At 44.8% G+C, this 14,895-nt stretch overlaps 1 protein-coding gene across 1 annotated transcript in view; it reads left to right on the top strand.

The window, feature by feature from the left end:
- The first annotated feature begins 594 nt into the window (after window positions 1–594).
- RTN1 (reticulon 1) overlaps window positions 595–14,895 on the top strand; it is a 228,157-nt gene continuing 213,856 nt past the window's right edge. The window contains exon 1 of the mRNA XM_088473717.1: window positions 595–925. Within this exon, the coding sequence (XP_088329843.1) occupies window positions 751–925 (175 nt within the window). The 5' untranslated portion in view covers window positions 595–750. The remainder of the gene's footprint in view (window positions 926–14,895) is intronic.

The following is a 14,895-nucleotide window of genomic DNA, read 5'->3' as shown; positions in this document are numbered from 1 at the left end:
CCCTGCACTCTATAGCACGGGTTGGGGCTGAGATAAAGCAATCACGCCGTCACCACCCACCATTGCCACCACGCCCACTGGTGTGCCGACCTGGCCGCCCCCTCCAGAGCTATGATGTCACCATGGTTAAAATGTCAACATCTAACATGTCGACATCTGGTTTATTTCAACATGGACAAAAAAATGTTTACATGGTGAAAATGTCGACACTAGGGTAAGGTTAAGGGGTTACGGATACTTTAAAAACGGACTGTCGACACTGCGACCCTGTCAACATGCTGAATGTCAACGTGTTGTTTGTCAATATTTTTTTGCCATGTTGACATTCTCATGTCGACATTATGAATGGTGACTGTGGACATAATATACTGAACCCTTATTGTGCTGTGCTAAAAGCAAACGGATGGTGCACTTGTTTCCCAAACAGCAATGCAGCAAACCCCCAATGCATTCCCAGCTGATGAGCCACAGTTTACCCCTAGAAGCATTTATCATCCATCGTCAGCCTAGTGTGCCCCATGAGCTTCTTGCTCACTGTTCCAGCGCCGGAAGGGTTCCAGCAGGGCGGCAGCTCTCTATGCTAAGTACATCCGTGGGATTGGTCAGTGACGGGGAGGTGGAAGGAGTGGAAACTACACACACAAGCCATTTCCACCTGCGTAACACTCCAGTGGCTGTGGCATCTTCCTCCAGAAGACACTGCAGCAGTATCCCCTCCCTGCTCCCAGCTCCTGCTACAGACAGAGCCCAATGGCTGCTGCTGCTAATCCCGGGGATCTGCAAGCTGGTGAGAAGCGCCCAGTGTGGGCACAGGAGGTGGTGGAATCAGCAGGAGGCGCCCGGAGCGCTGTGCACCAGAGAGGGACCATCAGGGATCAGCAGCAGGCAGGGCATCCACCCGTTACCATGGAGACCACATCCACAGGTAAGCAGGGTACCCACGCAGTGCCCACTCACGCCTCATCTGTATGTGCTCAAACAAGTAATAAGTGTACATAAATCAGTATAAAATCACCATATCCCTGCTGCTATCCTTACAACACTTCTTTAAGTCTTGTGCATACAACCAATGTGTAATTGAAATACTTGCAAATTGTTTTATTCCCCCCCCCCCCAAGACATGATCACATTCATCCCTTTCATTGTCAGGTGATGGGAATACATCTATTTATTTAGCCCTATCCTGCATAGCCACACTCCAGAAATGGTTAAACTTTATCTCTTCGAATGTGATATTGTGTTAAATGTAGAATGCAACTAGTAGGCGACTCAATGAAAATGTGTATTTTATCAATATATTACATTATGGTGCTTTCTGGAGGGATTTGCAGACAGACAACAAGGAAAACATTCAGCCACTCTGTACATGCACATACTAGGATGCCTATTAAACAAGCAAGACCTACATCCTGAATCTCTCTCTCTCTCTCTCTTTTGTAAAGCTGTTTCTTAAACCGACTATTTAGTGCAAAGCGTTCGGTGCCAAAAAAAATCACAGCAAGTGCCCCTCAGCCGCTGCAAAACACTGCCTGTCACACTGTCACGTTCATTGTCTCTGATCTGTCGCTCTGTATGGCAGATAATTTTAGTAATTAGTTATTAAAGAGAGTTTAGAAATGAGGGTGCAGCAAAAATAAAATAGCTTGGACTTATAAAGCTGTGGTATTATAGATTAAGCTGTAAAACACTTTATTACTGAGAGACAAGAGGTGTTTCTTGCACTTGAGTTAATTATGGAATGGTACCAAAAGATAGATGGTCAAGAACTTATCACACACTGTTGCAGATTTATTATTATTACTTTATGTGTTCAATGCACATCTGATCATATGGTTGGTTCTAATTAATCATTGTATAGAATTTATTTCTTCTAAATTAATTTTAATTGATTTCAATGCAAGCTTACTTTGCTGACATACTCTATTGCAATACAGCCAGGAATGTTGTAGAATGTAACTGATTACAGTGCATTAGTGTAGCTGGAACTGTACAGTAGTTGGCCTTCATTGTTTTGTCTTGTAATTGTAGAAAATGTGTTCCATATATTTCATAGATCACACAATTCACAGGTGTAGTGCAAACTAGGGATATGCAGACTCGGATAGGTTCGAGTTTCCATGCCGAGTTCAGATTTTTCCCTCCAAAAATCGGGTCTCAGAAAGAGGCTTAACGTCATCTTCCATGGAAGATGTTTGTCCATGAAGATGACGTTTTGCCTCTTTCTGAGACCCGATTTTTAGAGGCAAAAATCCAAACTCGGCATGCAAACTCGAACCTATCCGAGCCTGCACATCCCTAGTGCAAACTGTATTTCTTACGGTTTTAAGCCGGGTACACGCTGGACCGACCGCCAATCGGTCTGATGTTCAGGGCGATTTGCCTTCACCCTGGACATTGCATGATTGCCGGTACACATTACCCGATTTAATGAATGACCGAATGATCACTCGTTCCGTCCTTCATTATGTAGGGCGCTTTACATTACATGCGACCTCGGGAGCACGCATTTGATATGCCTGATTTGTCATTATGATTTGGCTAAATCGGGCCCATATCGCTCCAGTGTGTACCTGGCTTTAGATTTCCATCTAAAATTTGCCCGTCTGTGGATCGGATGCACGCTAAGTGCACAGAATGCTGATATTCATGTAGCTGGGCGATTATTTGCTACTGCGCATGCGCACATTATTCTGAGAACCCCAGCAGCGCAAGCATTACCCTGAGTGTACACACAAATGCGCTGGTGCGTGCAATAAGGCTGGTATGGGAGAACCATGGACGTTGCTGGGTGGTCGCTGGAAGGTGGCCACAAGAATCTGTTGCCTAGGTGTGTTATGGGAGTGTCGCAGGTGTGTGATGGCGGCTGCTTTCTCAGGCGCAAAGCCGCAGCCACAGAGGCCATGCTTTGACGGAGTTCAGATGGAGACGCTGCACCTGCATAGGTCTGGTGCAAGTGCTAATGGTGTGCGCGGTGGTGCGCCAATTGTGGATTGTTCAGAACCATCGACAGCGTGCACGGGCTATGAAAATGGACGTCTCATGTCTTGCACATTCTGGCACTAGTACACAAGGACAAAGCTGAAACTAGCAATTGCACAATATCGCCACCGTGGCCCTGTAAATAGATGCCCATCACTGCGGTGACTTCGTGCTCCTCTAAATCGGGCACTAAGGGGCCATTTCAGATTTGCACACTGGTCGGCTTTAATTACACTGGCATTGCATGCAAGAAGAAAACTGCGGATATTCGACCTCATGCCACATTGAGCGCATCTATTTGGTCCCACTGCTTCTATCCATTACGCTTGGTTTCATAGATTTCTTCATGATCAATGCGCACTAGTACCAGCCTTATCCCTGGTGCAAGGAGAATAAAATCCGACCAATAGAAGGATCCTTCACCTATAGGACAACCGGATAAGAAACTGAATTTAATTGATTCTTAAAACTGGCACCATATCTTATAATTCCTTTATATAGTAATCGCTCTAGATGTATACTGGAAAGAAAATATTTTATAGATGACTCAGTTGTAATCCAAACGTTAAAGTGGTGCAGTAATGGCGTGACGTTTTTGCTTATTTCATGGATGAGAAACGCACAATTGTCATGCAAAGTGTCTGTTCATACAATCATCCGGCGTGTGTCCATAACGAAAAATAGTCACATGATAAATGCAAAACACCAGAAGCCGGGACTTGGGCCTCAAGTTGCAGTTTAATTAAATATGAAATAAATACAAATCTGTATGTATTTTAATATATATTTCTAGGAATTTTTTTTTCATGTTCAGAGTCCACTGCAGATGGTGACAGCGTAGGAGATCAGCTGACTGTTCCTTGTTAAATAGGTGGGGCAGCTATAACCAGAGACAGTCATCACTGGCAATAGCTGGTGGGCAAATTAAATGGGGAGATGCCTAAACACCCAGTTTTTGTGCTAATTTCCCTTTAATAAATATACCCCTAAAACTCCTGTTTACACAATGGTCAGGCTGTAGAGAGCATAGAAAAACAACTTTCACCACGACCTGTACAATTTCAGATTATTTAGGGGTCTTATGATTCTGAAACCGAAAACTGGGACACCCCTTGATCATTAGTTTGCCTATAGAAGCCACCACAAATTAATTTTATTAATCATTTAAAATGAATATTGTCTTAGACACTTATCCCCAATAAGTCCTGATCAGTGTAAAGCTGGGTACACACCAGACAAAATGGCCGACCAGCCGTCACACCGACCAAGTGGACGATATAGGGCCTCCTTCGCCTGTTTCCCAGGCGGAAAAGTATCACGCGTGTGCCCGATATTCCCCGTATTCACTTTCAAAGAACGCGAAAACGGGACCCGGTGAAACTTCGAGCGCCGAAAAAAAACGGGAATTTTCGGGAAATCATCCTTGGACCCCCCTAAAGATGTCCAGACATGGGGGATCACTATGGGTACCCCCATTTTTGCCTGCTGAAGGAAATCGGGTTTTTAAATAGCCGCGGCAGGTGCATAAATGCAGCTTTGACATTGTGTCTTATATTGTTTCACCTATTTTCAGCTGATTGATGAATGATAATTAGAGGCAATATGACGTCTTAAGTCCTAAAATGTGGTATTTTTAAAAGTTATTATTCATTTATTATTATTTAATTAAAATTTGTATTTATGCATTTTTTGATCGAGTCCTGACAATTTCTATATAAGTTTTTCTGTGTTTTTGTCTGCCATCTCACTTTCTGTGTTTGTTTACTTTTCATTAGCGCAGAGATATATTGTCTTTTTTCTTAGTCTTTGATTTTAGAATGAGTTTTCACAGGCTCATTTAAGTCTTTGCAGCTGGAATTATATGTCAATTATATTTGATAGTAACTCATTTAATTCAAACTGATAAGCGCCTGAGTTTTTGGATTATTTTCTGTTTTTAGGATCCCATAAGGGTCAACGTAGACGGCCTGGTGAGCTTGCAGAGGGCAACTGATCGTCCCTCGGACAATTTTCCTCCCCCTCTATTACACCTCTGTATGCTGTGAGTAGGGGGCGTGGTGCTAGGCAGTGAAGCCAGTTAGGGATCCTAGTGGACAGTTTGACACTGGTCCTGATAAACCAGGAAATCTGGAGTCTAAAGTAAAAAAAAAAATGAGGCTACAAAATTTAAAGATCAAATTCTGCAATTATCTCGTAAAAATTGCTGCTTGTGATAAAAACTTTGACATATTACATTGCTAATGCTCCGAAATAAAAGAGCATCTCATTTAATAGGATTAGATTTCCTTAAGGTTGAACTATCATCAAACATACTTGGTGAGGGTGGGTCCTTATCAAAGATAAGGAGAATTAGGAAAGAGGGGCAAACTGCCTGAATATATTTTTAATGTAATAATACGAGTATTTGTATATTATGGGATGCGGTCAGAATGCCAACCACTGGGATTGACCGCTGGAATCCCAAAATAAGTACTGAGTTTAGAGGAAGGGTTAAGGTAACGGGTTAGGGCTAGACACTAGGGGGAGGGTTAGGGATAGACTGGGGGGGTGGGTGGTTAGGTTTAGGCATTTAGGCAGCGGGAGGGAGGGTTAGATTTAGACACTAGGGGGGGAGGTTAGGTTTAGGCAGCGGGGATGGAGGATTAGGTTTAAGCCCTAGGGGGGAGTTTGGGTTTAGGCAGCGGGGAGGGAGGGTTAGGTTTAGGCACTAGGGGGGAGGTTAGGTTTAGGCATCGGGGAGAGAGGGTTAGGTTTAGGCACTAGGGGGGAGGTTAGGTTTAGGCAGCGGGAGGGAGGGTTAGGTTTAGGCACTAGGGGGGAGGTTAGATTTAGGCAGCGGGGAGGGAGGGTTAGGTTTAGGCACTAGGGGGGAGGTTAGATTTAGGCAGCGGGGAGGGAGGGTTAGGTTTAGGCACTAGGGGGGAGGTTAGGTTTAGACAGCGGGAGGGAGGGTTAGGTTTAGGCACTAGGGGGGAGGTTAGGTTTAGGCAGCGGGAGGGAGGGTTAGGTTTAGGCACTATGGGAGGAGGTTAGGTTTAGGCAGTGGGAGGGAGGGTTAGGTTTAGGCACTAGGGGGGGAGGTTAGATTTAGGCAGCGGGAGGGAGGGTTAGGTTTAGGCACTAGGGGGGAGGTTAGATTTAGGCAGCTGGGAGGGAGGGTTAGGTTTAGGCACTAGGGGGAGGTTAGGTTTTGGCAGCGGGAGGGAGGGTTAGGTTTAGACCCTAGGGGGGGAGGTTAGGTTTAGGCATCGGGGAGGGAGGGGTAGGGTTAGGTGTTAGGTTAGGCTTACTTACCTATGGACGTTGGCATTCTAACCTGGTCAGGATGCCAGTGTCGGGGTTCTGACCGCCGGGATCCCGTACCCAACCCAATATTATACATCTGTTCATGACTTAACTGGATAGAGAATTAAATCATTTGGTAACCTTTATCATAGCAGTAGTCATACTGATAGCACCCAGAGGGTAATTTTATTCTCATAGTGCTTACTAATTCACCAAAAAAAAGTATTGTAAGTTTCCATAATTATATATTAATTAGTTGCCTTTGAACACTGATAATAATTGTTAGACTGAGTGCATAATTTCTATGTGTCCTGTGATTAGATCTTATGTGCTTTTATAAACACTTTCATTTAATTGCAGATTGCCATTAAAATTCATTTTTATAAAGAAATCTTATCATCCTTCCTACTAACTGTTATGCCTCTGATTAGCATACAGAGAAACGCGTTAGTCGGATCCCACAGGAGGACCCTACACTGAGCTGCACGATTTATCGATTCGTTACCATGTTACCGGCTATGGACACAATCTCAGTGGTTTTGGATTAATCCATTCTCCTGTCTCACTGAAGTTCTACTTACTCTCCAAGGCGGAACACAGGAACTGCCCTCAGAGGGACTGCACAGAGCTGCAGGTGTAATTTTGGAATCCGTACTGCACATGCGCCATTACATTCGTTAACCCAGCGCATGTGCATCACTACCTACAGCTGCGGTAATTTTGTCTCCCCATGCTCACCTGCCCCCCCCCTCCCCCCTCCGCTCATCTCCCCCCCCCCGTCCCCGACTTACCTGCTCGCGCAGCAGAACGGGGGTTCCCGCAATGCTGACCCCAAAACCCCAATTCTGAACTATTTTCCACCTGCTATTCATAGGCGAAAAAGTTTCGCCTATTACATTGCATTAACTTTCCGCCTAGGCCTAGGCGGAAAGTCTTCCAAATTGAACACGGCGATACTTTTCCGCCTGGCGAAATGACGATTCGCCAAAACTTTTTCGCAGATTCCGGCTTTTCGCTCCAAATTGAATACGGGCCTAAGTGGGTAAATGTAATAGGGTGCAGGGTTCTGACATCGGCGAATCCCATGTGAGACTACCCGATGTTTTAAAGTAGCAGTTATTTAACAGGCAAAACCAGGTTGGTTTTGCCTGTTAAATAACTGCTACTTAAAAACACTGGGCAGTCTTGCACGGGACTCGGCGATGTCAGAACCCTGTACCCTATCACATTTACCCCTATGTGTCTTAAGATGAAATGTGTGAATAAATGTTTATATTCTCTTTTTATAAAAAAAAAAATTGTAAGTATATATATATATATATATATATATATACTGTGTGTGTCTATATATATATATATATATATATATATATATATATATATACACTAATCCACGGCACTCCCCATTCCTAGATTTGGGGTGCAACATGGTATGTGACCACATTGTTGAAATAGAAATCACAGGGGCTCTGCACTCACCATAATAACTAACAATAATAATAATAACATAATAAACAGGGGGGGTCTTGGTTCTGAATTGATCAATGCATTTAAGCTTGCAGCCCATCGTCACGGGACCCCACTTTACTGCAAGTCCCTACTCTATTGCTCAGAATTATAACATGGACATAGCCATCACATTAGTGTTACACTCAGGGTGTGCTATCAAAGTTTAAAGCTCACAGCAACTTTGCTTTTAAACGTGAGTCACCAAGCACACCTGTTGCAAAGCACATAGGAAAACAGCTGATAAAAGTTTGATTAAACAGGTTAAAAGGGGTGCATGAGAAAATGTGATCACAAAATGATTCATTATAAAAGTTAATCAAATAAACAAAAGCACTGAGAGGGGCGTGGCTACGGCGGCAAGGAAGTGAGACGTGAGTCCGGAGAGCTCCCCGGCGCAAGATCCGTTCCTGGCAACCCTGATCTAGTAGACTGGCTATATTTAGGTCACATTGGACCTCTAAGTGTTCGGGGTACCTGAGAGTATGTTCCGGTCCCTGGTCATCGCTGCCGCTACCCCTGTGAGCCACTGCTCTGCTGAGATCCTGCTCCTCCTCTGCGCTGAGCTCCTGTGACTGTGTGCTGTCCTGGGCGCGGCTGGAGCCTCTGCTTCTGAACGCTGGGAGCTGATTGGTGGTGGAAAGGACGGTGAGACCCCGGTCTGCTTCCCCAGTAAGGTGCCCTGCAGTAATTTCAGCAAGTCTGCCTTCCCTCTGCTGCCCGTTTGCTAATCACTGGACACAGGTGGGCGTGGCTTCAAGGGTTCGGCGGCCATCTTCCCTTCCTCCTACAGTTTACCCTGCATGTCAGTGCCACAGCTTCTGCCTTTCACTGCGTGGGACAGAGTGTTCCTGATGGGGGGGTTTGCGTGTTGCTGCCATATTATATAGTATTACACTCCCTGACAGCCCTTCTTGCCTACATATTATATTTCTGCAGCTCCTGTCTGGTTCTTTGTGGGACTGAGTGCTGCTAATATATTATATAACTCCACAGTCTCTGAGTGACTCCGCCCTCCTCCAGCCCTTCCTGCCTGCAAATTATATTAACACAGCTCCTGCCTGGCTCTTTGTGGGACTGAGGGCCTGATTCAGAGCTGGACGCTCTGACAAGAGCACTCGCTCTGAATCAGGGCCCTACTACCTAAACTTGGAGCGGCCTCCTGGCAGCTCGCATAGCTGTGGGTGACCACCCACAGCTTATGCGAGCGGCCAAAAAGATGGTTGCGATCGTCAAGACCATCGGTCTTGCGACAAGACCCTGCGGTAGGGTCTCGCTGCCGCAAGCCCAGGAGTGCTTTTGGCTCTATCAGAAGCACTCCCACTGACATCACTAGTGATGTCAGTGGGGCCGGCTCCAGACGCCTCCGTCTGGGCATCCATGCCCCCGGCATCACTCACGCCCCCGGCATCACTCACCATCGACAGCACGCCCCCTTTGGTGCGAGACCCATAGCGACGGCTTGGCCGTCGCTATTCTCGTCTTGCGCATGCGCACTAGGGCACCATCGACCCGCTTGCGAGCACTCGGCACTCAAGAGCGGGTCTGAATTAGGCCCTGAGTGCTGCTAATATATTATATAACGTCACAGTCTCTGAGTGTCTCCATCCTCCTCCAGCCATTCCTGCCTGCATATTCTACTAACAGCTCCTGCCTGAGTACTGTTGATATATTATATAATAACACAGTTCGCGACTGACTCCATCTCCACCCTTCCCTACAGTAGCTGCATATTATATCTTCTCACAGCGGGACTGAGTGCTGCTATTATGGGAAAGTCTGGGCAGGCTGCTGCTGCAGCAGCTAAGCTGGTAAAGTTTGCTCGCCAGCCTTCCTCTCAGGCTCCGCATCCTCCGGTACAAAGCGAATCTTCTAATCCAGAAGCTGCGTGTGAGGTTCTGAATTTGTTGTGGACCCGGGGTGGTGATAGGAGCAGACACTGAAGCAGACTTAAATAATTTTTAATAAGTGACTTAGAAGACATGGGAATGGCAAATACAAAGTCCAGGTATAGCACTAAAGTACACTTAATAAGTTGTGGGGGTTAATGGGAAATGTCCAGATAGTGACAGGCAGGAACAGTCCAGTAAACAAATTTGGTGAGCTTTAACAGAATGCAGATATGATGAGCTCTATCTGAATGCAGGTATGGTGAGCTGTAACAAATGCAGGCTGAGGTAATGAAGTCCAGCTGGGAGTGAAGGGAGGCAAGGTGCAGGGAACAGCAGGTTCAAGTACTAAGGCAGGTGAAAAGGTATGTGGAGGGTGCAGGGTAAATCCAGCAGGTTGGAGCAGGCAAGGTTCAGGCTAGTAGCGTAACAGACAGGCAGGCAGGTAAGGCACAGGTACTCTCTCAGAGAAAGCTGAGAAACTCGTTGCACTGGTAAAGGAAGGAAGGCTCTGGACCTTCCTAAATACTCAGTGCCGTGCTGTGACTGGCTGGAATGAGCACATGACCTACCAGGATGCCAACGGAACGGAAACACCGCCAGACCTCACCAGGCCTAGTGACAATGTGCCCGCACAGAACCAATGCCCCTCGCCAAACACCAGCACCGCTGCCAGAGACCCTCCACCATAACAACCTCACAGGTAATACCCGGTGACTACTATGCCGAGAAACCCTGGCCGTGACACTGCGGGTGACTCGCAGGGATCGAGTACTGGGGCCCCACCTCTGGTTACTCTGCAGCAGGTACTGGAGGCCATTGCCGGTAGTGAGAAACGTCTTTTGGATAAAATTGAAAAGGTGCAATGTGACCTCTCTCTTGCGGCAGGATGTGCAGCAAGTCAGATAACGGGTGGGTGAGGTGGAAACTCGCATATCTACCCTAGAGGATTCGCATGGTCCCCTAAAAGATAAGGTGTCTTCTATGAGTCAACAAATGGCCACTATTCAAAACAAATTCGCCTACGCCGGGATAATGTCTGATTTGTTGGGCTGCCGGAGGGTGAGGAGGGCTCCTCTCCTGAATCATTTCTGGAACCATGGCTTGTTGATTCCAATGGCAGGGACTCTTTTACCTTACAATTTGCTATGGAAAGGGCACACTGAGTTCCTGCTCGCCGCCCTCCGCCTGGAACTCCACCTCGTACCTTTTATTGCGAAATTACTCAATTATAAAGACCAGGATACAGTGTTACGGCTGGGACGCATTAAAGGTCCTCTGTCTAGGAATGGCGTGTAGATCTCTACTTTCCCCGATTTTGCAATGGAGGTACAAAAGGATCATGCCCAAATCCTTCCTATTAAGCGTAGACTCAGAGACCTTAATCTATCATATGCTATGCTATTCCCATCCAAACTCCGTGTTGTGGCGGATGGGGAATCTAAATTTTTCTCAACTCCAAGGGAGGCGGCTGCATGGCTGGATCGTTTTGCTTCGGGGAACCGTCAATTGGCTCCAACCTGAACTTCTACTTGTTTATTGCTGTTATATAATTGCTCTGTGTTTCTTTGAAGATGTAGGTTCTATGTAAGTCATTTACCAAAATTCAATATTTTGTTTTTCTAATTTTGATGTGTGAGGTTTAGATTTAATTATATATGTCTATTGCACGTTTGTTTTTTTATTTTATTAATTTATTTTTTATTGCCGGGGGGCTCCCTTGCAATGGTAGCTGCTACACTCTATTGCTCCTTTGTGAGTTTGATATCAGTTTAATTTTATAATTTGTGTGTGTTTGGGATAGGTATGCCGATGTTGGGGGTGGTATACGGGGAGGGGGGTAGGAGAGGATTGGGAGTTTTTTTTTTCTCTCTTTTTTTATTATTATATATCTGGTGTTATATTAGGTGTTTATTTTTCAGTGTTTTTATGTGCTGGGTTCTAGGGGGAAATGTTGTGAAATTTGCAGTTATGTGCTCTCCATTGTGCTATGGCTAAGGTCAATTTTCTTACATGGAATGTCCGCGGTATCAATGATAAAGTTAAACGCTCTCTGGTACAGAAGATGCTTAAACAATATAACGCTGATATTTGTTTAACAGAGACCCATTTAGTTGGTAGTAGACTCCTTTCTCTTAGATGGCACTGGGTGGGCTGGGCATACCACGCCAGCCATACGTCATCATCCAGGGGGTCTCGAATTTAATTAAAAAATCTGTCTCCTTTGTGTTAAATTCAGTTAAGTCGGATTCCTATGGTAGATATGTATTTCTTGACTGTAAGATACATTCCGTGCCTATATATATATATATATATATTAGATGTTTATATACCCCCTCCTTTTTCGTATGAGGTGCTGAAATGTGCAGCTGAGTTTGTGGCTCTATCTCCAAGTACTCTGATAATTTGTTTAGGGGACTTTAACAATCTCCTAGACCCCTCTGTGGACAAATGGCGTGCTACATCTCATGTACAGTTGGTTAGAGGGAAATCAGGTTTTGCTAGCTTTATAGAGAGTCTGGGATGGGTAGATGCCTGGAGGGTTAAACATCCCGGTTTACAACAGTTCTCATGTTTCTCCGCGACTTATCATTCTTTTTCTAGAATTGATTTGGCTTTGGTTAACCCCAGTCTGCTCCCTAAAATATATCACGTTAATTATAAAGCCAGAGGGGTGTCTGATCATTCTCCCCTCATGATGTTCTTGGAGGTATATAGTCATAGAGGTCAAGTATTTTGGAAGTTACATCCCTTCTGGCTTATTCAAATGAAAGCTGGTTCTGAGTTAGAGGCTTTGTGGTATGGGTATTTTGCGGATAATATTAGCTCTGCCTCAGCGGCAGTTGTGTGGGACTCCTATAAGGCATATATGCGAGGTACTTTGATTAAGCGTGTTGCTGAACTGAAGCTGTTTTATAGAAAGAGAAGCTGAACTTGAATCAGTCACGTCGATTGGAACTGATCTATTTACGGGAAAAATCCGATACGTCTAGGATCCATTGGTTGGCAGCTCAGTCTGTATGGACAGCTCATATCTTTGATAGGAATATGTGTAGTCTATTATATTATTTAAATCGCATACATACTATGTGAATGTGGATAGGACAGGGAGTTCTCTAGCACACCTAGTACACATTGTTCGTCCATCTCCTATCGTTGCTGAGCTTGTGAGTCCTGATAGTACGGTTGTTACAACTACTCCGGATATAGCTGACCTTTTCCTCACTTTCTATAAGGATATCTATAGTACTAGGTTGTCTTATGTGGCTAATATAAGGTTACCTTCATTGTCGCCTGAGGCACAAGCCTTTCTTGATGCCCCATTCACCCTGGAGGAGATAGAGGTTGCTATCAAGTCCTTCCCTGGTGGCAAAGCCCCGGGTAATGACGGAATACCGATTTAATTATATAAAAAACATGCTAGGATATTTATTCCTAGATTATTTCAGTTATTTAATGATTTGTATGAGGAGGGTGTATTTCCGTCCTCTATGTCGGAGGCTGTTATTATTGTCTTGCCAAAGCCTGGGAAGGATCCTAGATTCCCTGATGCCTATAGACCAATATCACTGATCCCCACCGATGCCAAAATTCTTGCAAAAATATTGTCCCTGAGACTTAATCAGGTTATTGCCTTTACAGTGCATCCGGATCAGACCGGTTTCATGCCGGGTAAATCTGCCTCAATAAACATTAGACGTCTTTACACTCATTTGCAGGCATCTCATGAGCAGGAAGCAGCTTCAGTCGTTGCATCATTAGATGCGGCAAAGGCTTTTGACTCGCTTGAATGGCCCTATTTGTGGGAGGTTATGCTGTGTATAGGGGTTGGGCCTGCCTTAAATGGGTACAGCTTTTATATGATAGAACCAAGGCTAGAATATCTGTTATCGGTTTTATTTCCTCTCCATTTTCATTATTTCGTGGTACGAGACAGGGTTGTCCATTATCCCCTGCCTTTTTAGCCCTAGCAATAGAACCACTGGCATGTATTCTGCGGGCTCACTCTGATGTTGTGGGATTACAGCTGGGGACTAGAGTTGATACAATAGCTTTGTACGCAGATGATTTACTTTTGTTCCTTAAAGATTATAGGAAAGCCATGCCCGTGGTTCTCAAAGTATTTATAGAGTTTAGCGACTATTCAGGCCTTGTTACTAATTGGGGTAAATCTTTTATATTACCATTGAGGGCTGCTCCTCCTGGTGCTCCTGTGATACATTTGCCTCTTTGTTGGGTTTCTAGATTTAAATATTTGGGGGTCTGGATATCTAATCGAACAGGAGACTTTATAGATTTGAATTTAATGCCGCGGTTTACTTATTTGAGGTAGAAGATTGGGTCTTGGACTAAGCTTCCTCTTACAATTATGGGCAGAGTAAACCTGATAAAAATGGTGTTGCAACCAAAATTTCTCTATATATTGCAACAGTCCCCAATATATATTCCTGCATCTATATTTCAGAAATTAAATAGTATGCTTTATTCTCTTATTTGGGCAGTTAAGAGGCCTCGATTAAAATTGATGTTCTCACTAGATCCAGGGTAAATTGTGGTATGGCCCTTCCGCATTTTCGATTCTACTACTATGCTGCACAGTTGGCTCATGTTCGGTCTTGGTTGCAGGACAGCCATGCTGACTTCTTACTTACTCTTGGTGTTGCGGGCAACGCCGGGACATACTCCACTGTAGGCCTTGCTAAGTGGCAAGATTTCCAGGAGTAGTCCTCCCCTACTTGTTCAAGCAATTAAAATATGGCGAGAGGTACATACATTAATCCAGTTTGATGGGGTTGATCCGGATACCCCCTTGTGGTGTTCGTGTCGTTTCTCTGAATTGGACACTCTTTCCGTTAGACAGGTTTGGGATAACAGAGGTATGGGTACAGTGGGGCAGTTACATTTAAATGGGTTTTTGAAATCTTTTACTCAACTGAAGGAAGAATTTAATCTTCCGGCTACATATTTCTATAGGTTTTTGCAACTCAGACATGACCTAACTGCCCAATTTCAGGATGTTCCTCCTTCTATTTCCAATTCTCCTGTAAAAGACTTTGTGTTATCTTTAGGTCCTCGGAAGTCATTGTCAATTGTATACTCTTATATTAAGTCATCGCATCATGGGGATACAAACTGCGTAGTGGTTGGGAATCTGTAGTCTGTGTTCTCAGTGATGAGGAGTGGGAGTCAGCTTTAGGGTTTCCATGCAAGGCTACTGCGTCTATACGTTTTCAGC

Source organism: Taudactylus pleione, unplaced genomic scaffold (assembly GCF_031769625.1).
Source record: "Taudactylus pleione unplaced genomic scaffold, aTauple2 ptg000139l, whole genome shotgun sequence".
Classification (NCBI taxonomy): Eukaryota; Metazoa; Chordata; class Amphibia; order Anura; family Myobatrachidae; genus Taudactylus; species Taudactylus pleione.
The sequence above is the reverse complement of the archived record's forward strand: the minus strand, read 5'-3'. Positions and strand labels throughout refer to the sequence as shown.